At 36.5% G+C, this 26,022-nt stretch overlaps 1 protein-coding gene across 6 annotated transcripts in view; it reads right to left on the bottom strand.

Moving 5' to 3' along the window:
* The window catches only part of LOC136029984 (ADP-ribosylation factor 6), a 52,505-nt gene that overhangs the window by 11,633 nt on the left and 14,850 nt on the right, over positions 1 to 26,022 (bottom strand). For 4 of the 6 annotated variants that reach the window (XM_065708566.1, XM_065708565.1, XM_065708562.1 and 1 more), the window contains exons 2-3: positions 16,917 to 17,177; positions 7,141 to 7,339 (exon numbers count right to left, since the gene is read on the bottom strand). In XM_065708566.1, coding sequence (XP_065564638.1) covers positions 7,141 to 7,339; positions 16,917 to 17,102 — 385 coding nt within the window. In that variant the 5' untranslated portion in view covers positions 17,103 to 17,177. The remainder of the gene's footprint in view (positions 1 to 7,140; positions 7,340 to 16,916; positions 17,178 to 26,022) is intronic. The other 2 variants (XM_065708567.1, XM_065708564.1) reach the window with 1 other exon arrangement.

Here is a 26,022-nt window from a genome sequence, read left to right on the forward strand (position 1 = left end):
TCAACAATTATCCAACCAAAAATACAGATACGAGAGTACACAACTCGGTCTAATTATCTCGAGGACGACAAGCCGAGAACGGAGTACTTGAAGAACAGCTTCATTCGTTTTGCACTTTAATCTGGATTGATCTTCCTGAGGAAGTTATATGCCGAAGTTTCTCTGTTGACTCTAAAAAGAAGATTCAATATTCATCTATAATACTCGATAACAGACTAGCGGAAAATAAGATATTTAATTGCACCTGGCGCTACAAGTTTAGGAATAAAGAAAAAAATATATATTGGATAAAGGAAGAAAAAACAGAAGCAGAGATCTTGATAGAAGGGACAAATTCCGCCAAATAAGAATCAGAACCGAGAGCGTTCTCGTTAATGGACGAACATAAAATATTAGACAGGATCTGTATTTTTGACAGCATAGAATCGAATGTATTCTTGTATAGTGAGGGATCAGGGCGATCCCAGCAAGGCTTAAAACACAACTTAAGACTTTTGCACACGAAGAGAATAATTAAGTCGAAACAGCAAACTTGCTGGGATATAACTTGAAATGTCAGCAATGGAATCCCGCATCCGTTAGGACGAAATCAAGATCTGAAGCGGAATATGATTTGTGCACATATGACAGCAGGTTAGATTTTGATAGTCGAAAAACACCACAGGGAGGGAATGAAAGTAACAGTTGAGTAATTATTTTTAAGATCCGATGAGACCCGTTTTCAAGATTAATTTGACTCATTTACAAGATCCTATTTAAAATCAATTGACTCATTTTGACTTAAAGCTCCTGCTGGTGGTCCAGCGTAGAGAAATGTGTATTTTCGCCTCCATCTCGAACGGTCCTGCGCAAGCCTGACTGCTTCTTGGAGATCAGTACCGATCGTGGACAGGTAGGGGAGACCGGCCCACATTCGCCACTTTTTTCGTTCTTTATTTATTGTAACCACAGTTTTCGTCTTAAAATAATTCTGAAAATCCTGGAATATAGGCTTATCTATGGGGTATCTAGGAAAAAAATCCCCAGCAGTCAATAATTTTCGATGCAGCGAAAAAAAGAGCCACAGTGAGATTCTCCAAAGATGGCTAACCTGGGCCAACCTGGTTCACGTTCGCCACACATTAGCCCACGTTCGCCACCATCTTGTATCATGCTTATTAAAGCATCTATTGCTCTAAATGTAGCGCTAGAATAATGTTAATGTATAGTTATTTCAGATATTTATTTGTCATGCAGCTACAAAAGGAATTAGGTATAGCATAATTCACTTAACCCATCTTGTATACTGAAAGGTCCACACCAAACTTCAGCCGTTAAGCAAGTCTTGAAGTTCCACCTGATATTGAGGGTTTTCCTAATCTTGTTGTAACCTCGGACTTCAAGACGCATGATTCCTCTTCAGTCAGCACGAACTTGCTCATTTCTACACACTTCAAGAATTTAACACTAAGCTCGTCTGGATATTTCTTTAAAACTTTTGCAGCATAGAAAGGCTTGCCACTCTTTTTACCTGCAAGACCAACTAAGATAAAGTCGCCCAATTCTATTGGCCTGCTTCCCAAATCCTCTTCATCTTCTCCTAGATTCAGACTGTTGTCACTATCATCATCAAACTCCATCTCAACATGATCGGATTCACTCTCAAGAAATAGTTGCTTGCTTGCATCTTGTAATTTGGCCTACTTTGCATTCTCCTTTCCCTGGCCCTTTTTCTATTCTTTCTTCTTCTTCCTGTCAGCTTCCAGTTCTTCTTCATGACAGATTCTTTCCTTTACTGGGGTTCCAGTCAAGATTTCGGTAGATTTTTTTTTCACTGCACGTCTGATTTGTTTTCTCAGAGAACCTTTTGGGAATGGAGAGACGTCAACTAGTTCAGAGAAGCTTTTGTCAGCCAATAGGTCTACATCTGAAGGTAAGCCCAATATAGATTGGGTAGTGTTGTCATGGCTAGCCGCATCATCTTTACGGGAACCAGAAATTGGTGGTGGAGGTACTAAGACATCCTGGTCCAAAGGATATGGTCGATCAGAGACATATGAGCTGAGATACTCGTGATCTTGGAAAACATTGGGATCCAAAGGGAAAATCCCAGTGCAACGAAAACCGCTTATTATGTTTTCTGGAGTCAGTGCTTTGGGATACGCCTTTCCGCAAAGCTCGGATACATTGTACATGGAAATAGTCTTGCATTTGTGCTGTGTCATAAAAGTCGCAGATTCCCTGTTGTAGAATGCCTTCAAAGGATACATAACTGACCTGTCAAGTGGTTGCAACTTATGCGTTGTGTGTGGAGGCACTGTCAGCATAACAACTCCATTCTCTTTTGCTAACTCAAGCAATTCACTACTGTAACAACTAATGTGATTGTCAAGAATTAGAAGCACAGGATTAGCTTTGCTTGGTCTTGCCTGACTGATAAAATCTCTGGTTTGAACAAAAATCGGTAAATGATTGACCCGAAACGCTATTTTCTTTTGTCTCCTTGCTCACAGAAAAGTGAGAAATTGCGTTTTTACATATTTAAGGAATCCCCTTGGTGCATGAATCACGTCAGGTTTTACAAACAGATAAGTTTGAGCAGAATACTGGCGGTTAGTGTTTATCTAATCATCAGTGCAGCACTAGTTACAGCTTAGTAAAGAGTGAAACACGACTTATGTTCAACGTAATCTTAAAATGTATGCTGTAAGAACCGTATTGTGAGAAATATTTCCGAATGAATGCTGATACAAAATAATAGCTATTATTTGATTTTAAAGAACAATAAATTGTCGTTATTGAGACGCATTTTTGAGAATTTCAAAAGAAGCCAGAAACACCTCAAAAAGTATGTCAAATCGAAATAAAAACACCATTGAAATCGAAATTCTTGAAAATCCTCGATTGAAGACTTACAGTTCCACACATTGAACCAAAAGGAAAAGCAAAACTTGGAGCGATCAGTTTTTTATGGTTGGTGCTTCCCCCACAACCACCATAGCAGCCAAAAACTTAAAACATGTTTGGGAAAACAGCTGCCTAGGGAGGAGGAATCGTCATCTGAAGCTGATTCAAGAATATCAACTATTGTATTTTTTCTCGGGGTTGATCGTACCGACTGTTGGTCACAAAGTATAAGAAGTAGAAAGGTCATTTGAACAAAAATCACAACATTTACTTCCCGGTTAGGTAAAAAAAAGAAGATAGGCTTAGTCGGTTTATTGCAAGAATTCAACCGTCCAGGTTCGCCAGGCCCTTGTTCGCCATTCCTAGGAGTGGCGAACCAGGGCTGGTTTTTTGATGGCGAACGTGGACTTGTTCCCTCTTTTGAGAAAAAAGTGCTGATCACTTATTACCATAGATAGCGTCAAATATGCACCCATCATTGTTGCTAAGTCGCAGATGATCACGTTGAGATAATGAGTCCTTTCAAACCTTTATGTTAAGCATTGACTTTTTCTATTTTCCATCAGGAGAAAATCTAGTTTTAAAGCACCAAAAAACAACTTACCGCATAAAATTTACAAAACGTGTTTTAACCTGCTTCTTAATCTACTTAAACTTTCGCTACTAGATGGCGGTTCAAACGCTAGATTATGGGATTTTCTCAGTTGATGGATTGCAAGTAAAACGCAAATGGTGAACCTGGGCTGTGGCGAAGCTGGGCTCGTCTCCCCTACTGGGTAAGGTTGTCCCTCCATCGGAACCAGGGTCTTTCACGAAGGCGCTTCCACCTATGTTCAGAGGGATCAAAACTGAAAAGTCTACTGGCGGGTGCTTCTGCTGGCATGCGACTTAAGTGGCCAAACCACCGTAGGGTTCTTACGGCAAGCTGACGAGATCTGTGGGTCTGATCCGTTAGTGTCAGCAGTTGGCTGTTTGAGACAAAGTTATACCACTTGATCCCTTCAATTTGTCATAGGAAGTTTGTTTGGGCCACATCTATGGCATCACAAACAGAAGCAGCAGCCGGCCAAGTTTCAGCACCGTAGAGAAGGACTTACGTTTCGGTTGTTGTCGATCCACATTTGTTTTTTGGCTGATGTTAGGCTTTGACCACATGGAACGGCATAATCGAGCCATAGTAGACGCAGCTTTAGCGATGCGCGACTTTACTTCCATTTCAATTTAGCAGTTATACGACACGGTAACTCCAAGGTAAGCAAAAGACTTGATAACTTCAATAGTATTTCCTAATACGTTGAATGGTGGTGAGATGGCGGAATTACCAGCCGGGTCGATGATCATTATTTTTGTTTTCTGCCGGCTAATATGTAGTCCCACTTTCAGGCCTTCTTCCGACAGTGTATTAAGGGCTGCCTCAAGTTCAGCTGCAGAAGTGCACGTCAGGGCAATATCATCCGCAAAGTCGCAATCGGCTAGGGCCCTATCGCAATATTTCTGTCCAAATTGGAGCCAACTCGTTGTTCGATCCATGACATAATCAATGACCACGTTGATAAGTTCAGGAGCAGCAACACAGCCTTACCTTACACCAGTATCTATTTCGAATAGTGGGCTTTGGCGACCATTTACATGGACAGAGCTTTTTGTACCAGTATAGAGCGCCTTGAACAGGCAGCAGTATTTGTCAGGGAGACCCGTTCATTTTAGTATCAGCCAAAGGGACTCACGTTGGACCAAATCGAGAGCTGCTTTAAAGTCAACAAAAGCAATATATGCTGCACGTTGAAACTCACGAGCTTTCTGGATGACCCTGCGAATAGTGTATATCCACTCGGTCTTGAATCTGTTGGGCATGAAACCTGATTGCTGGATCCGGCGACGCTTACGGATGAACTGGATACTTCTATCAATCAACGTCATGGCATTGCTTGATAAGTAAGTCGAAACAGCAAACTTGCTGGGATGTAACTTGAAATGTCAGCAATGGACATTTCAAGTATTTTTAAGACAGGAGATCTAATTCCTGTAGTTTGTTGGCATATACACACACACCAAAACAAACGAACAAACTAACCAAAATATATGCATAGGAAGATTCAAGAAAGGCAAAGAAAAATTTCTTATTCATTGCATTGCTGGACAGTTGCCCAGATGTCAGATTGGCGAGCCGACAAAATCACACATGATCACGCGAAAACTGTGGCTGTGACATATTATTAACACTCAGAAGCGGCTTAGTGATGCATACATCTCCTAACTACTGCAAACACTTTGGAGAGCTCCAAGCTTTTTACAGGCAGAGTTAATATTTCAATATACAATGACAGAACTGATTCAAATACCAATATCATCTAGAAATTAGATACAGGGAGACGAATTTAATCTTCTTTAGGTTTCTTGAGTGGGGAGGTGCTTCTTATAGATAACTTCGAAAACCACATTGCCTTTCCATGATGAAAGAATAACAGTTCAAAATAGGGATGAAACCTTTTAATCGACAGTGAACAGATATAAAATTTATTGATGTCTTTTAGTTTTACTGCTGATGATGAAAACTGTATATGTGTTCGAGATATCCAGTTAAAAATTTTATATCTGTTCACTGTCGAATGAAAGGTTTCATCCCTATTTTGAACTGTTATGCTTTTGTTTTGGAGGTGCTTCTTATGCCGTGTACTCACCAAGCTAATGCTACGATGATCCCTCCACAATTAGCACATTTAACAGTCTGATCTGAACATGCTTGCTCCTCGGTAGTGACATCGCCTGCACATTTATTACATTTAATAGGGTTCTTAAAGCTTTGCAAAATGCACAAATCCTTGGTAATGAAGGTACTGCCTAGGCTTTTTCAATTGGCAAAGCCACTTGGAACAGGCAATATTCAATTCTGAGGCCGAATCTATTGGAAAGATCAAATTCTTCTTAAAAAGTTCAGTGGTACGATTTTAGAGCTTCCATACCTCTTTACATTTATGACGCTACTAACAAAGCCCTGGCATCTGGAAAACATCATAAAAAAAGAAATCGATCTTAATAATACTGACATGTTCAGTTGACATCTCAACTTTCGGTTGGTGAAAAAGGGTTCGCTTCACTTCTTAACTAAAACTTATCTTTTCCCCAATAATGGAAACTTCAACAAGTTTTTGGAAGAAAAGCTCAAGTCCCTTATTTCTATTTCGACTGCAAGTCGTACCAAACTCTGTTAAACTTTACCTACACACTGGGAAGGGAGCAGAGGGAGTTAACTACAGAATACTGGTTTGAGTTAACCAAGACAACCTGAAAAGTCTGAAATGATCAGAGAAAAAATAATCAAGCTTTTGGTATTACTTCTGATACAAAAACTAACTATAAATGATAATATAAACTAAATGATATAAAACTAAACTATACAAAAATCTGAGTGCTCACTAATATAAATCATATATTAGGTTTTGGGTAGAATGGGAAGTAAAATGACTTGAAAATCTAGCTAGGATGTCGAAGACTAGTCGCAATTTTTTTTAAGAGGATAATATTACTGCTATGGTTGCACCTAGTCAACAATGATCTATGGAAAAGCAAGTATACGCAGGTTCAAGCTTTGTCGAAAAACTCTCCCAAATGGAGATGACGTTGAAAACTCGAAGAAGGTGAATTTTCTGATCACGGTTTTTCATTTTTTTTTTTCAATAAAAAGAATTATGTTATCATAAACTTGTCTTATCAAAGAAAAAAGACGTTTAGTTATAGCTCAAACAGTTCTCTGATAAATTTAAGACCCTTTTTCCCGTATGTAATAATACAGAAAGCAGAACATTTAAATAAAAATAATATAATGGTATCTCAAATCGCATGATCAGACAGAAGAAGTCTAGCTATAGCCAAATCAGTTTTCTAACAGATTTAAATCGTTTTTTTAACTCTCATATGAATAATATTTGTTTCGTTATGTTATTATACTGAAAGCAGAATCACATAAACAAATTGAAAAAGGGATTTTAATGTTATCATCGTGTGGTAAGAGGAAAAAGAAGTTTTGTTATAGCCAAAAAAGTTCCGTGATCAACCTAAGATCCTTTTTTGTTTCCTTTTTGGCCTTCACGTGTACAACACATGCTTTATTTTTGCAAAACTATATAGCACAACAAAGCAGGGTATATAAATGGATTGAATATAGGAAATACAAATAAATAAATAAAATCGCAATAAATAAATAAAAATATATACAAGTAAACAAGTAAATTTATATAGATTAGAAAAGCTCACCATCAGGAAGATCTTGTTTATTCGCAAAAACTAGAATGATAGCATCTTTCATTTCTCTGTCGTTAATAATACGATACAACTCTTGTTTCGCTTCGTCCACTCGGTCTCTGTCCGCACAATCCACAACAAATATCAATCCCTGAGTACCAGTGTAATAATGCCGCCACAAAGGTCGAATTTTATCCTGACCACCGACATCCTGAAAATTTTAATTGTGGCTATTGAGGTAATTATCATAAAATCAACTATAGAGAACAACTAACTTAAGGTTCATACATGCTGAGATTTTACTATTACAGAGATTTAGCTCGTGCTGATTTGAGCCAATCAGAATTGTACATAGAATTTTTCGATTTGAGCCAATCAGAATTGTACATAGAATTTTTTTAGTGTAGTAATGCCGCCATAAAGGTCGAATTTCATCCTGACCACCGACATCCTGAAAATTTTAATTGTGGCTATTGAGGTAATTATCATAAAATCAACTATAGAGAACAACTAACTTAAGGTTCATATATGCTGAGATTTTACTATTGCAGAGATTTAGCTTGCTGATTTGAGCCAATCAGAAAATGCTATGAAAACTGATTGGCTCAAATGAGCGTTAGTGAAACCTCGGTATTAAGCGAAGTCCCATTGTGAACCAGCCTTTACGAGTTCCATCGTCTTTTCTCATCAACAGAACACAATGATCACCAGCGCGAAACGAATTTACAAGGTAAACAAACACAATCAATCATGTACATTATACCGTTATTTTTAAAATGCTTGACATTAATTATAAAGCAACAGAGGAGAAGAAGTATATTACACCCAAAATTCATACTTTTTTAACAATCCATCCTCCCAAACCTAATTTAAGCTCTCTCGGAGGTAAGGGATTTAATGCACCTAGTCCATTGGTGTCAAGATAACAGGCTAGTAGTGAATTGCTCCAAGTCAAATTTGCTATTCTCTCGAGAGTTGGTGATTTTATGCCAAGTCTTTAGCTGGTCGTAATCGTTGGCATCCTTCTAGACAATAATCTGTCATTTAAAAGTAACAGAGATAATAAGGAGCTTAAAACAGTATTCAATAGTATCTGTGAACTTCAAAAAAGTGAGTTAAAAAAAAATCGTTAAAATTTAATACTTTGTGCTCAAATTTAATAATTTTTTGTTTAAAATTTTCCAAATACTCCTTTACTTCTTATAACTCTCCATGGAAACGAAAATAATGGATTCCTTGGCATAGCAAGTTATATGATGATGTTGCCTTTTTAAAACCATTTAGGGTCGATTCACGACGAAAGTTATTAATTCATTCAGGAAATACCCATTTCAGTGTCAGCGTGATAGTTATTCCATAAACAATAGGAAATAAGCACGACCATTCCCATGGGGACTAAAGTTGACAACCCCCTCCCCCTACAAAAAAATGCTAACAAATATCCACTTTTGGCTAAGCAATTGCGAAAATATACCAAAAGTTTGATGCTGATTTTACTCCTGTGAAATAACTCAATGTCTTTCACTTGACCCCCACCCCTCGCCACTCTCTTCCATCCCCTTACCCAAAGAAAATTTCTGGGTATATGCCAAATTAATAACTATGCTTGACAGAAAAATTATTTTGTCATTCAGCAGAGAAAACAAAAACTAAGCCATTAATTATTAAGGAAACTGCTAAGACACATTTAATTTCATTTCCTTTTATAATTTTTTTTTAATTCGAAAAGAAAAAAGTGGGTCGTGACCGGAAATGAAAATTATTTCAATGACAACGATTTTATGCACACGAACTATAACTTGTTTATGTTGGTCATTTCAATTACACGGAAGGGCTGCCAAAAACGCAAAAGTTTTACTCTTGTTTCAACTAATTCAATTCTTAATTCAAAATCTGACAAACATTTCAATTGAAGTAACTTCCAGTTTTTAACAAAAAAAATTTTTTTACATAAAATCTGTAAATTTTATTAATACAAGTTTTTTATCTTTTAATTTTGTAAATTTTATTCATACAAGTTTTTGTATTTTTTAAATTTTTTATAAGACTATACTGAATTTACTATTTTACAAAATGAAATTTAATAGATTTTCTTAAACATACGAAATATAATTCTAAATATATTATAACATCATGAGATTAGCACATCGATCAGAAAACATCTTCTGAAAAGCCCAATTTTAAGAGGTAGCCATTTTTATAACATCTGCCATAGCCTACTACAGAACAAACTCTAGCCTATAGTAACCAAAAGCTTAAAAACGCTTTAAGCTGTTTCAAGCAAGTCCATCTGTGAGTGTAAGACAATGGAAAGTATCTATGTCCACCTTATGGTGAGAGGCCGTGTCCAGGATTTCCAGGCTTCTATGGAATCAGAATATATTATATTATTTTGCACATTCGAATTGGATTGGTGACATGACAGAAAGATCATTAAATAGTTCCTCATCCAATGCAGTTTTAAGGGAGGTGATCTCCACATGATTGGTAATCTCCACATGATTGGATGGGGTGAGTTCTTTCGTCCAGTATAAGAAATATATAAAAATAACGAGGAGGTAGAATGTGGGGTAATAGATCTGGCTGGCACTGGGAAATTCTTTTAAATATTTGCAACTCCATTTGCAAAGCCTCAAAACATGCACTAATTTCTTAGCCAGTTATGCAAAGTATGTAAGCTATTAGCTTCAATTTTTGAGTAATAATTAATTAGGAGATTTTATTATTCTAATTTTCCTATGTAATTTGTTTATTGTGGTTTTAATGTGAAGGCGGAAATTGGCTTTTTGGTTAAGTGTAAGGCCAAACACTTTCTAAGCAAAACACTAATGGTGCTGCCATTTGGCATCATTTTGCTGAAAGTGTTCTATCGGATATCTACTTTTCTGACGATGTGGTACTGGTGTGCGAAAGTCACGATGAGCTCAAAACTGCACTGGAAGCAATAGCGTCTACAGCAGAAAAACTTGATTTAAAAGTAAACAAGTCTAAGATCAAAGTTACACCTTTGGACAAGGCATCATCCAGTTCCCTGGCATCTATGGAAGTGTGTTGCCAGAATGTTGAGACAGTCAAGCAGTTCACCTACCTCGGTTCAACTGTCTACTCAAACGGAAATCTAGATGTGGAGATATCAGGAAGGATGATAAAGGCGAATGCTGTCTTCTGTGAAAAACATTTCACTCAAAATCAGCCACCCCACAAATGCACAAATTTACTCAACCTCGGTAGCAAGCGTTATGCTGTGCTCGTCAGGACTTGGCCCATGGCTCAGACGCAGATGATAATGGTAAATACTGTCCAGACGAAACATATCGGCAAAATCGAACGTTTTAGATGGTTTAGTAGGGTAAAAACATGGAGATCCTCCGATCCTGTAAATTACCAACACTGTCAAAGCAGCTCGAGTCTCACTCGCTGCGTTGGTGCAGTCATCTACTTTGCCTCTCCGCTTAAACACCCGCCCAACTCGTTCTCGACTTCAATCCAACTGGAAACGCGTTAGAGGTGGACCACGCACAAGATGGGCGGAATTATTCCGCGGTCGACTCACTACTAGGAATATCGACCCTAAAGAAACTCTAACCCTCACCCAGGACAGAACGCTCTGGAGACAACTAACGTCGTTGGCCTCTGGTTCTTTTTACGCTAGCGACGTTGCCGAGCAAGAGCTTTAAGCCAAGTAAGTCAAGTCATAAGGCCAAGGTAATTCATGTAATTATACTCAGGAATTATGGTGCCATTTAGTGTTAGTTTTACATGCACCGTATTACGGCTTTGCTGGAACTGAATAAATGTAGACTTAGTAGGTGCAATGGGTAGAAAAATCTTGGGGAAATTTGTCAAACTGGAAGTGTGAATTTTGTAACTTCGATTGTGCAATCACGAAAGCGTTGCTAGTTGCCCATAATACAAGGTCATCAGCATATTGTATGTTAGTATGGGGGAGGTTTTTCCCAGGGGAATAAAGAGAATAAGAGGCAGCCCATGACTGCACCCTCTGGAAGACCTTTGCTTAATGTTATCTTTGGAGAGGAAACTGAACTAACATGAACAATGAAGCATCTATTTTCAATGCAGGACTTGATGGAAGATAGTAGCTTTGGGGTATTCCAATACTTTTTGTATTTTTTTTGCAATTTGCAATACAATTTTTGGGATTATGATTTGGCTGTTCACATTATCGTATACACCCAAAAAGTCCAGAAATTCAGCAACTAGAATATCATTTTCGGTCCTTATTTATGGAATTTGATAATGAGACAAAAGCACCAGCTGAAAAAAGGTACCTCCTGAAACTAGTCTGAGCGTGGTGTATCAGATTGTTTCTGAAGGATTTTGAATGTCAAATGTGGAGAACTTTCCACTTTGGGCGACAAAGTAAATTAGGGGGGATGGCAATTATCAACACATTACTGTCTAAAATGAAACTTTTGATAAATTTACCTGCTTTATTTATGGGTTATTACCTCAAAGCAGACAATGGACATTAAAATCTCCCCATATTATTGAATTTGCCTACGTCTTAGAATTACTTATATAAATGAAGAAATCAGAAGCATCTACTGCTTGGTACTTGGTGATGTAATAGCTCATTATATAAGTGTTCGTATTATTCAGCCATACTTGAAGTCTAATGGCATCAAGGTTTCTGTTTCGATTCTATTACGGATTGGTAGCCAAGGAAATACATTTTGATTTGGGGAGGAAGATGATTGGTCCAATACTGGACGTTCTCTCAGACTGGCTAAGATGAATTGGTTTGATAGAGAGGTTCCGGAGAAGTTGCTTGTTGCTTTTGGGAAGCTCGTCTTGGGTGTTCTTTGTGTGGCGGTGTTTGTTTGCTTGGTAAAACATTTTGTTTGGATTGTTTGCGCTGATTTTTTTTCTAGAGCAGCAAATGGGTAGGGTAAAGGTTTTTCAACTGCTATTTGGGGAGTTGAGATTGAATGTTATTCTTTACTTTCATAACAATAGCGTAGACTAGAAATATTTCCAGAAATCATAACGGAATAGGTATCAATTTAGCACTTTTGATGCGGCTTTAAGCTTCTTTTGCACCCCTCCCCCCGAAAAAACCTTTGCTGGAAAATAGCCTTTTGCTGGCTTTTTGGTGAGAAACTTTCTACGGGGGGGGGGGGGGTTACCAACATGACTTTAAAAACAATTAGAAATCAATGCCTATTTCAAATGAAAATACGCAAGAAACATTTTTCATCTGAGATCATTCGCAAGAAAGTTTCTGGATGGTATTTTCAGCTAGAAGGGCATTGTCTAGGGGGAATTTCCCCGGAGGGGGAGAGATATTTTTACGCGAAAAGAGCTTTCCACGTCGGAATTTTTCCGTGGGGGAAGGAATTTTTCATGGTGATTTCATGGAGGAGAGCCAGATTTCCCGGTATTATTTAAAAACGATTAGAAATTAAATTTAAAAAAAAAGTTTTTTAAGTGAAAGTAAGGAATTACATCAAAACTTAAAATGGACAAAAATCATTACGTGTACTATAACATGGTATGGTATATAACATAGCATATATTTTAGTACATAGTACAGAATTACTTTGGTATAGGTATACTTTTGATTAATCGCAAGTTTTGACTTTTTGTCGCAATTCTTTTAGAGCGACTCCTGAAACAGAATGGCCGCTGAATAATAATAGGTTTTTTTTTTATTTTCAAGCATTAGTTATGAAAGAGTGTCGGTGGGTGAAGAGTGGGGACAGAGAACGATGCCTGTTACACACTCTGAGGAAGCTGGATTTTCCGGCATGATCGGATTAACAATCAGAAATTAAAATTTAGAAAAATAAGTTGTTTCAACTCAAAGTACAGAAATACATTGAAAAAGACAAAAAATTAGTACATATATAAGTGGGGCTGCACCCCTCTAAATCCCTTGCTCTTTAAACTAAAGTCTCTATTGCTTTGACAAAGCTTTTTATTCTAATTAAGCGGCCCTATGTTTGCAAAGTCTTTCTTAAAGAATTGGGAAAAAAAGTCAAAATTTAGCGTATAGAAAGAGGGGCTTAGGAGGGGGAAGCCCCCTCATATATGGAAAAATTATTTATTTAATGTTTTAATAAGGGTCCTTAATTTTAGTTAAAAAGCGTGTTTGTTCTCTTAGAATTTCATTAGCTTGTTTATTTCATAAAAGAGTTACTATACTGAATATCAAAAATATTTTAATAACAAATAACCAATTATTGAAAACATCAGTGCCGGCCCGGAAGTATTACGGTTTCGTCCAAAGTAAAATTTATGCATCCTGGGACTAAACAAGCTGAATCGGCGGGTAAAATGAGTTGGTCCAACACTAGGATATTTGTATCTGTTAGGAAGTGCAGATTTCATACGCATTATAATGTATGTCACAAATATTGCTGCAATCAGGAAGTGATATACTCAGAGAACACACTATGAAATCTTATAACTCCATGCGGAATCCCTTTGATGGTATATATGCTCATCACTGAAGTATTTTGTTTAATATGTTTTGATAGTTCCTCATAGTAATTTTGATCAGAATGCTTGTTTCCTCCATTCATTTTTAAATATATAAAAGGGTAGTAGGCATTTCAATTTCCAATCCAATAAGTCCATTTTGAGGTTTATGAGACCACCCTTTCTATTAAAACCTAATATACCCCCGGGGCATAACTTAAAACCCCATGCCCTGAGGAATGTGGTGGGGGGGGGGTTAACCTTCAAAGACGTAATTGCTGGACCATTCAACTACACTGAACAAATTGGCTAATTAACATTAGATTGGATGTATTTGGGGAAATGATAGGCGTATAGGGTAACTGCCCTCTGATCACTTTGACTCCCAAAAAGGGCATTATAACTTCTGATTACCAATCCAATGAGCCCCTCCGAGGTTTATACGACCACTCTTTCTATAAGGAACCTTATATGCCCTATGGCATAGCTTACAACCGTTACTGTGAGAGATTTGAGGGGAAAGGGAAGTTATCATCCTCAAAAAATAATTTCTCAGCCTTTCACTAAAGTTGAACAAAATGGCTATCTTGAAATTTTTTATTGGATATCTTGGAGAAATGATGGGCGTGGGGGGGTGTCTGGTTCCTTCCAATTACTTTCGACTATTAAAAAGAGTACTGCCCTTTCAATTTCGAATCAAATAGGCCCCCTTCGAAGTTTCTACGACAACTCCTATACAAAGTGCACTGGCAAAAAAAGTAAAATAAAAAATAATAATAATTTATTGTTACCCCCTCTACACAGCAAAAATGCAATAAAGAGGAGTATAAGAAAATAACAAGGACACAGACAAAAATCACGCACAATTCTTGACAACTTTAACTTTCAAACACCCATTCAGCATCCAGTTCTAGTTCTTAAATTTGAGTAAGGGTACACGGACTACCTAATTAGCCCACTCACCTCTTCAACTCCTCAAAAATATCTTCGACAAAATAAAATATCATCCTATCAGCTAACAATGGGTTCTCCTTATGAAATTACTTAGTTCTACTGATGTGTTGTGGGAAATGCGGGTACTTGAGCTGCCAGTCCCCAGCAGTTTAAGGCCTATAGGCCGGCCGGTACCTATTCGGTTCTTCCCACTCACTCCCACTCTCTTCTGCACATTACATAAATATTACTGAGTCAACCCTTTTTCCATTGTCTTCTTCATGCTTTAGTCCATCGGTCAAATTATTTATAGATTTCACAACTAGCGACGCTAAGCACATGATAGAAGGCAAGTCAGTAGAAAATCGAGTCCAAATGGGGATAGGCCTACTAAGAAAACACTTGCAGAACCTAAAGAACAGCGATCTGATTTGCTTTTTATCAGATGCAGAGAAAGATTTCCAAAAAGATGTCAAAAACAACACCTGCAGTACAAAAAAACACATTACACGGCCGACCAAGGGTTCCCTTATCAAACTGTCCCTTTGCCCTGGCGAGAAAACCATAAGATTTTCTTAATTTCTCTTTCAAAGAAACAATTATAAGTTGCCTAGTAGATCTATCTAAAGTTCCGAATGGAAGGCCTAAATGCCTAAGTGAACTGAAGATGACATTGTGGTGGGACCAACCTGGATTGTATCATTGGAGGCGACCTCCGGTCCAAATACGAGAAACTCTGTTTTGGAAGTAGCAACTGTAAGACCGATTTCTTTCAGTCCAGAGTGAACAACATCAACAATATTCTGGAGTGCCCTGAGATTATCAGCCAAGAGAAGAATGTCATCAGCACAAGGCAAGTGACTTGCGTCAATATATGGCTTAATTAAGTATGGTGGAATCTGTCAAGTGACTACTCCAATAGAGTTATTATATATTGCCGGACTAAGAGCAAAACCTTGCTTAACACCACGGCGCACACGAATACAATTTTTAACAGTACCTTACAAACATATCCGGATTGAGGAGTTCTGATACCACTGCCACAGGCAGCTATAAACAAATTGATTAACTGCACTTCTATAGAGGGACAGAATTGCTTGGGAGTGAAGAACGGAGACTTTGAAATTTCAATGGCACAAAATTAAAAGTTACTTTTTGCCTTTTTATGTCTTTCAAGAATCGGTAGAAAAGTTTCATGGGCGTTCTGCACGCCAAGACCTTGCCGAAAACCAAATTGGTTAATAAATTAATAGTACATTGTGCCCACATCGCTCTTTACTTAGGCAGCAAAATTTCACTACCTATGATTATCGACTTTGGATGCGTCTTATTGACTCAAGAGTAGCCAGGCAAAAATAAGTGAGGATAGTGTCCTTATGATACCCTCTCTTTAAGGAGCTAACATGGCGGATGAAGGCCAGGGGAGCTGGAATCTTTCAACGACATATCCTTAAAAAGAAATTCTTAGGATATCGACGTAAGATTTTTTGTAACAATTAATTAAAAATAAATTTTGTCCACAAAACATATTTTTTAAAGAAATATAAAGAGCTTTATAAAACAAAAAATGAGCAGAAATAAAGTAAAATAATCTACAAATTCAAAAGCCATGGAGTCTATTATATTTTACTCTTTATTATTGCGTTTGCTATTGTTATATTTGAAATATAAAATACACAACGACATATTACTATTATTATTACACTTACCTACACAGCATTATTAGTAAAGATGGTGGGAGAAGTGAAGATGTTAAAAGTAGAATAGCAAAGGCCCAGGGTGTTTTTCCACAGTTGAAAAAAGCTTGGAAAAATAGGAGGATAAATCTGCACACCATGATCAAAATATTGGAACCCGCATTGACGTTAGTGGTCAGGTATGGTTCTAAAGCGTGGACGCTCCAAAAAACTGAGGAGGATTTGCTAGATATTTTCCAGAGAAATTGCTTATGGATTTTTTGGTGTACCCATCTGACTGTACCTCAAACAATAAGCTGAACAGAAAATTTAGGTTAATGCTGCTTTCTAGGGCTATAAAGAGAGAAGGGTTGAAATTGCTAGGACACTTTCTGAAGATGAAGGATCACAGATGGCCCAATATCGTCCTTATCATGCAACCGTCTAGGGTCAAACAAAAAGCAGGTCGTATCTGAATAGAGTGGGAGGATGTTATAAAGAAAAATCTAAGGGAAATATGAACTTTTTAGGAGGGTTTAAAAAGGGAGTCTTTGGATAAATTGGAATGGAGGAGGAGCATCCGTAGCCATGTTCTGCAGCTAGTTGTTAGTAGTAGTAGTATTGCGTTTGATGCTTTACTATAATTGATATATAAGCAAGTGGGCGAGTGAATAGCTCATCAATTCTTAGTTTCTCAAAGTACTCCTTAACCTATATTTAAGATCAGGTATAACTTACCCAGACATTGAATTTGACGTTTTTATAAGTTACTGTTTCTACATTGAATCCTACAGTTGGAATGGTGGTGACCGGCTGTCCAAGTTTGAGTTTGTAAAGGATGGTTGTTTTTCCAGCGGCATCTAGGCCCAGCATCAAGATTCGCATCTCTTTACTGCCAAACAGTTTTGAGAATATTTTACCCATTGCTTGTGATGTTCTATTTCTTCCTGCAGTCAAAGCATGGTGATTTACTGCAAAAACATCAACAATTAATACCACCTAAAACAGAAAAAAAAGTCAAACTTTGAAGAACAAATCAGTAGACACGTTTTTTCCCTAAATGCACTAAAAAGGTTTTTCTTTCCTGCTACTTAAAAAAACTGAAATCTTTTTACTATAAACAGAACAATAAGTCATGACATATATAATAAGTCAGACCACATCACCCTTTTTCCATTCTTTTGGGGTATTTGGTTTAAATCAGGGGTCAGTGGCATAACTCTGTAAGCTCAGTCAGAGTCAACCCAGCTATACATGGGTATTTGGAGAAACTCCGAGGAAGGTAAACAGGAAGGGTGTGCAAGAACACAGCATGGCTGCCCCCACCCCCCATTGCACTTCCTGGCTGAGTGCCATGAAATGGATATCAGCACCTCCAGTAGGGATTGAAAAATCCAATGCTGTATTACTTACCTTTTTCACCCTGACTATCAGAAATTGCTAATGAGTTTTATGACATAGCACCATACTACTTCACTAGGTAAGAGGAAAAGGGACATTTTTATTTTCATTTTAATCATTTTAGTCTATGGAAAAACTTGGAAATAAACTTTTAGCCTTCATTTGTACAAATATTTTTATACAATCAAGATGAAGCAAGATGAAATCTTGAAATGAGACTTTTCATACAAAACCCCGCAAGGCTTTACATATTGTACCAAGTCTTTTACAGGATGCAATTTGGTAGAAGGGTGTTCAAGATATCATAGGCCCACTTATGCTTCTAATCATTCAGATGGGAAAAATCCTTACATGATTCCAGTTCAAACAAGGTGTATCATGCCTACCTTCCAACCCAAAAGTTGAAAATAGGAGAGAGCATTTTTGGAGAAGACATAGGTCCACTTTCATCCCAAAATAATATAATTTGAGTTGGTTTTTTTTAATATTCTGGTTCAATAAGACGATTTAGGCCTATCTATCTGCTGAACAGTAGATGGAGGAGGGAATTTGATTTGTTGGAGAGGCCTATTGATCTGTAATAGTCATTACCTACAGTCATACATATTGGAAATTATTTTATAATTCCAGCTCAAATATGGCGTATTATACCTATATCTAATAGGTGGAATGGGGGGAGCAACTAAAGATCTATACAATCAACACATATGAAAAATATCTCCTTAAACAGACCACAGTAAGTGGGTACAATATTAATCATAATTATTGACCTAAACAGACCAATTAAATGAATGCATTTGTAAGTCAACACTCCCCCACCCGCCACCCAAGAAAAATGAAAAAGAAAATCCTAAATCATAACTCATTAACGAGCACATGAAATTCATTTTTTAATTTGGATAATTTAAAAAGAGATTAATTTAAGATTTATTAAATTAATTAAAATTAAGATTTATTTAATTAATTTAAGAGATAATTTAAAGAGATTGTGACACCAGGTTTTGCATCTATCCTGAGAGCTGGAGTGATATGGATACCTGCCCCCCTATATGTCCCCCTAATAAGCAATTATTGATGCAATACAAATGCACTAACACATACACAGGAAACTATTGGAGGAGGGGAGATATTTAAATACAATATCCCCCCAGTATACAAGTTATATAATGTAAATATACTAGCTCTACAAAAAACTATATGTCTTGAACAGTTCCGGGAAAGAAAAAAATAAGAAAAAATGGATTTTCGATATACAATAATATTAACTGCTGAAAAACTCAGCAATTCAAAATTTTATTTCACTGCAATTTTTATTTTTCAATGTCATAAATACAAAATAAAATTTGCAATTTAAATCGTTTTCAGTAAAGCGCAAATGATCTAACAGGCTTTAAACTGTTATGGTTAGGGGAGGGGAAAGAGGGAAGTAGCCAACTTCCTGTTTCTAGGGATTTTTGTTTGTTTTAAGCTTGACCTGAATATTCAATTTATCTTTTACTCGTTATAAGAATTTATTGTACGTGTTATCTGTGTGTTTGTTATGATTGTTCATTTATTTCTGTTCATTTTGAGCTTCATTTGTTCTTTAATAGCAATTTCTGGTTATTTTGAGTTTAAATTATTATTGAAATTTGTTTCTCGTAGTTTCAGATTTAATACTGCTCTTTGCTTCCCCCTGGAAAACTTATTTTTTGGAAAATCTTTAATTAATTTCTGTTCGTTTTGACTGTCAAAGGTTTGCTATTGGTCAACATAATAAATATTTTCCTGTTTTCACGTCTCTGGAGTAACATTGAAATACATGATAATTTATTAGGCCTAATTAGTGTCTTTTAAGCATTTCCAACACTCCTCAACATTTCCTAAAAGTTTTGATCAAGTACTATTAATCATCCCCAGATATTGGATATATACCCTTCGGACAACCAACATGGATAAAATATCTTTTGATTGAGCTCAACATTCCCTCAACATTCACTAAAAATTCAACCTAAACTCTTAACATACCATTTTATACATATCTAACATATCTAATATCAGTCATATCTAATGTCATATCTAATATCTAATCTCTAATAATAACATATCTAATATCCTAACATATCTCATATTTAACATATCTATGCACATACTATTTTAACAACCTGGGTGTATATATTATCTTTTAAATCATTTCAACATCTCCTGAAAGTTTGAACTAAATATCTTTAGCTTGTCAATCCTCAGATATTGTAACTTTGCACTTTTGACAACCGATATGCCTATAGTTATATTTTGATCATGTTCAACATTCCCCTTAAATATGGAAATGTCAACCCATACCTATACTGGAATCCAAATAGTTCTGTTTGATTAAGTTCAATATCCCACTTCAACATTCTCTGAAAGTTTCAACTAAATACCTTTACCTATTCCTGAGATATTGCAGACATACCATTTTAACAACCAGAATGCATATGATGTCTCTTCATTCAATACTGGTGAACATCAAATTTGACATTTCTAGAAATTTTCAACTTAATAAACATAGCTGGGCCCAGTTCGAACTGGGATGCACAGTGCCCTCAAGTTCAGCATCCCCCTCAACAATCTCTGAACGTTTGAACTTGATACTCTTCCCTAACTACTGTTGAAATACTCAAGATTTGTTGTTTGTACAGCGTGGATCAATAGATCGTCTTTTGATTCTGTTTAAAATCCTTCTTAGTATTACATGGAAGTTTCAACTTAATGCCCATTCCTGGGATCAATTCCTGGGATGCATTCCTGGGATGATCCCGTTCCTGGGATCAATACAGATACATTCACATACACCCCTTTAACAACTTGGATGCACCTGGACTCTGATTTACTGGACTTCTGGACTATTGATTTAGTGCAACACCCCCTCAATATTCAACAAAATTTACAATTTAAGACTCTTAGCCATTTGTGAGACGTTACAGATAAGACCTTTGGACAACCTTCATGCAGTATACCATTCTGACAAGCAGGATGCCAATAATTTTTTTTCATTTTAGTTAAATAGATTTAGTTGTAATAGTATTTACAGTTACAGTCGCAATCACAGCAACAGCAACAGCACTAATACTGGTAACCTAATCACTTCTGACTCTATTCTTCATTATTTTTACAACAGCCCAACCATCCCCACAAGACAACCCAAAGACACAACACACCAAGGATTGGTGTACATCTATGTATTTGTATTGATAATCACAATATAGCCAATTATGAAGCTTGCAGAATAATGAAGTCATATTTCCCGAAAAAAGTTACAAATTTTTCACAGTAATAAGAGATAAAAAGAAAAAATTGAAGGTCACAAATATTATGTGTCATAATTCTGTCTTACTTCTCTGTTTGTTTAGGATAAAGGATAAGTTACATGGTGATAACATGTCATTCTTATACTAATTTCCTTAAAAACAAACTTCTTTTAATATTCTGATATCATTTTAACGTGATAAGAATATCACCAAATGATTAGATTTACTGCAAACACCACAAGATAAAACTGCAGGCATGGAACAACTAACATATTCTTGAAAGGTAGAAGATCTCCGAAGCTGCACTAGGCGTATTCCTCTGCCCCCGCAACAAATCCCCCCAACCAAAAATTCCACCTAGATGCGAAATTGAGCAGCCAAAGAGAAAGTATCATAAAAAAAATAAAGAAAAGAAAAAATTTTGGAATATTCTATCTATATATTATGCAGACTGTATAATACTGAAAATCTGACAAAATGTATTTTTACATTTTCATCTATTTTGCTCCTTTTTCTAATTTTTGGGGGGGTCAAGTTATTATATCAGAGTAGAAGAAAGGTTAAGGAAAATAATATGAAATATAAAATTAGTGGTGGAAGTTAAAAAGTTGCCCTGTAATGGAAATGCATGCAGATAACAGGCTAGGACTAACATTAATGAGTAATTACTTCCCATGGACTTGGTGAGGTAACAGCTGGAGATATCACTAGCCAAAATGTTAGGGGATAACAGGCAAGTCCTACGTCATGCTCTTTTTTTTATTTGACATGGAGTCAATAGGCCATTGTGGCCAGAGACTTGAATCAGTTTTGTGATTTTCCCCATAAAAAGAATGATGATTCTGCCATATTATAACTTTAATAACAAGAGCATGCTTACCACCACCCTCAACACAGATTGAATTGGGTGCATACTCAAAAAACCCAACTATGACACTTACTCATAGTTCCCATCCATTTTGATCAATATCCAACAGCCCACTCCATTACATGTTGTCATGATAAGGATTTGTCCCAATAATGGTAAGAGGAGCAGATCCCCAGAGGGCACCACTAAGACACTTGTAGTTCCCATCAAATTTGGCCAACTTCCAACAGCCCAATAAATTAGATGTTGTCATAAGAATTTATGCCCAGTAAAGGTAATAAAGAGGAGCAGATCCCCTCCTCTTTATTACATTAGGGTACATTAGGACACTTACTCATAGTTCCCATCAAATTTGGCCAATAGCCCACTGTATTAGATGTTGTCATGATAAGAATTTATGTCCAATAAAGGTAATAAAGGGGAGCAGATCCCCAAAAGATATCACTAAGACACTTATTCTTACTTCCAATCAAGTTTCAATGAGATTAGATAACCTCTTCTGCCCAACATCCTCATAAAAGAATTTCCATTACTAGGAAACTTACCCTCACTTCAGTCAAGACAACATGCCTTCATTAAAATAATATGAAAGCTCTCACACTTTACCTCCCCCAAAAAGGTTGCATTACCTCTAGATCTGAAAAAGTATAACTCGTTTTGGTTGCAACCTGAACATCCTTTCTGGTAGACATCCTGATTACACAGATTTGGGGACCAGCTCCTGTCCCATTCCTTTTTCAAGAATAATTCATTATTCCTAGACACCAGTAAGACCTAAATGGAACACTTACTCTGACCCACAAAAAGTCTGATTGAGAGCTGATAACATTTTTTTTCTAAATGTTTTAATGATAAGAATATAAAGGCTCCTACCCTTTAATTTTAATTTTTGCTAAGAGCACGAACTCTTTGGGATAGCAAAAAGCTACTATACTACAACTTGTATTTGGATAATATTAAAGAAATGAAAAGACAAACCTTTCATCAGTGCTTGATAAAAGTGTTGTAGGCTTAAAGTATTTTTTTCTTACTTTAAAAGTAGTAGTGCTGCATGAACAATATTTTCAGGAATACATTTTTAGTCCAAATAAGGGTTTAAGAAGGTGCTCTCAACCTCAATTACTTACTTACTAGTAAGGTTTAAACGATTCCAGACGAATGATCAAACTTTGAACAGAAAACTCATATTGAACTACCAATCCAGGGAACTGCCTTGCTCTTGCCAATAGTCCAATACCAGCATATTTTAAACCAGACTTAGACTGAATTTACTGTTAAAATCACCATCTACAGAGGCTACTGGTACTATATTTTTTATTTATTCATTGGGCATAGAAGAAGCCTTTGCAGCCTCAGCCTTAATGCAATCTAGTAAGTTGAGTTGATAAACCAATTTTACCAATTACTGTCAGTAAAGGTGATGTTGAGGCTGTATTGAAAAACCTGAACCAGAACAAATCTGTAGGGCATGATGGGATATATCCTCAGACATTAAAGGAAGCTCATGCAGAATTGGCCAAAAGTCCCTGGATGCAAAGATAGTGCCTCACAACTTGCAGAATGCACAGGAATAGTAAATACTGTCATTGTCAGACACCTCACCTCCAACAATCTTATTATCTAGAGTAAGCATGGATTTAAATCAGGCTGATCCATTAACTAAAATCTGATAGAGGCATACAATTTTATCCCCAAACTCCTAGATAGACAAACCTTGTAGATCTCATTTGCCTAGATTTTGCCAAAGCATTTGACAAAGTATGTCATTGTTGACTACAGGCAAAATTAATTGCAATATGGGTAGAAAAGAGGTTGTTAAGCGGATGATTGCATTCCTGAAAGATAAAAAGTAGAGCATAAAGGTGCATAGAGAAAATGGTCAGGCACTTTACTCAGATAGTATTGAAGTAGAAAATGAAGTCCCACAGGGAACAATCCTTGGTCCAACAATATTTAACATCTATAAACAAGCTAACCTAGACAAACTCTCAGATTGGGCAAAACTCTGGAAGTTAGAATTCAATATTAAGAAATGCAGGACAATTCATACTATCAGAAAGAATTTGAGTGGTCAATATCAAATGTTTGGAATAGATGGTGTTGGGCAGATGATTGAGTCCTCTTATGCTGGAAGAGAACTGGGGATATTTGTGGACAAAGAATTGCAGTTAGAAAGAACATTCCACAGCAAGTCATCAAAGCTGAAGTCAGAGCTATACAAGACTTGTTTGACCAAAACTGGAATTTGGTGAGAGAGAGAGAGAGAGAGAGAGAGAGAGAGAGAGAGAGAGAGAGAGAGAGAGAGAGAGAGAGAGAGAGGTTGAAAGGGCGGGAGGAATAAAATTTGGTAATTGTGTGGCAACCCTATTAAATAAAGGCAAAAAACTAGAGTGTCTCCAAAGGCAAGCAACTAAAGCAATAGAGGGTTGTACATGCCTGGACTACCCATCCTGCCTGGAGAAGTTACCGATTTTTACCTTCTCCTATCAATGGAAGCATAGGGATGTCATCATGGCATACAAAAAGCTACACACTCAGTGCTTGCAACAAAATATGTTTGAGCCTGTCCAGTCAACAAGAAATTAAGGACATCACGAAGCTGCACTGCAAACAAGCCAACATCAGACTACAGAACAACTTCTTCACAAACAGAGTCAAGGGGCTCTAGAACTCCCTGAGTTAAGAAGCAATTAGTTAACCTGCCCCTAGTGTAAAGGCCTTCCAGAAAGCTGTGGACAAAAATTGATCATCCAAAGCCATGGCTTCAAGAAAGGGATGCAGCCAATGCAACTTGAAATAATGGCATTCAAGCTGCTAAACCATGAAAGCTTATCCCCAAAATCTTTCAACTGGATAATTCTTCATGAATGAGAGGATATAATCAAAAACTTATCAAAACGCATGCTAACTCAAGGCTGCTATCTTCACTGATGAGTGACAACATCCTTTTCCTGGCAAGTGTGATTTAAGATAATAATAACAGCATCATGAAATCCCCCTAACTGATGCTCTTCTTAAATAGCCCATAACAGTTGCTACTCAGATAAAAGCAAGCTCCCTCTACTGATCCCAGGTAAAGCCCTAGGATATATACAGAACTGCAAGCAAACATGTTTCTCTTAGTCTAACCAGGTTTTCTTGTTTCCTTCTATTATTATCTATATCATAAAATTATTTTTTTTAATTAAATAGGTGAAACTAACTAATTTCAATTCTTTTGTAATGAGGTAATGGTGTTGACATGTTAAGACTACAAATTCCCACTAAAAAAGAAATTCAAAACATAAAGCAATGAAAATCAATAGAGGAGATATATTTTCTTGGGCTATATCTGGCAATACCAGGGAGGACAGGAAGTATTGTCATGGGAAAAGGGCACAGCTAATATAAGCCTATTTGGAAATAGTGTTCATTAGGAAATAATCTATTTTTTATTATTCTATTTTCTTATGAGCAGTACAATTCTCTAGTGTACTGATAAAACTAAACATTTTATAATCTAAACTGATAAAACAAAACTAAACGTTTTTATAGGCTATATTTTTTTCTGGTCTATACTGATATTATGAAATAGAGAGTTAGACTCCTTAGAAGAAAATAAGTTAATAAAATAAAAATGGTACCATTAGATATCTTATTTTATGCTCTCTCTAACTATGATAATCACTTGTGACATAGCCCTAAAATAAATATATAAGCCCCAAGTACTCAGTCATATCCTAATCTTAGACAGATATCCTGATTATAGAGTATCTTTCCTAGGGTAAAAGACCTCTTTTTGGGAAAAACGATTTTTCTTCAGCATTTAACTGCCCCTTATTTTGCTACAGCAACTTATAAATTAGTAACTTATAAATTAGCTTACGTAATGAACTTTTGTATTCTCATGTTTTTAGTACATATATGAGGGGTTCACCCCCTTGTCAGTACCTTGCTCTTTACATTAAAGCTTAAATTTTGTCTCAATTCATAAAGAATGACCCCTGAATCACAAAAGCTGTAGAATAAATAGTTGGTTACTAAAAATACTTTAGTGTAGAGAGCAAGATATTAGGAGGAAGAGAACCCCTTATATGCGTAATAATTTCTGTTTGTTTTAAGTTTTAATACTTCTCCTTACTTTCAGTTGAAAAACTTTTTGATAATTATTTTTGCATTGTTTTTTTTTTTTTAAATAATGCTAGAAAATCCTGTGCTCCCTTCATGGAAACTTTCTTCCCCCAAGACAAATTCCTTGATGGAAAGTTCCCCCAACATATCCCCCTCTTCTCAACCCCTCCCCCAACCAAAAAATCCTCCTGAAAAC

This window comes from Artemia franciscana, chromosome 8, assembly GCF_032884065.1.
Source record: "Artemia franciscana chromosome 8, ASM3288406v1, whole genome shotgun sequence".
Lineage (NCBI taxonomy): Eukaryota > Metazoa > Arthropoda > Branchiopoda > Anostraca > Artemiidae > Artemia > Artemia franciscana.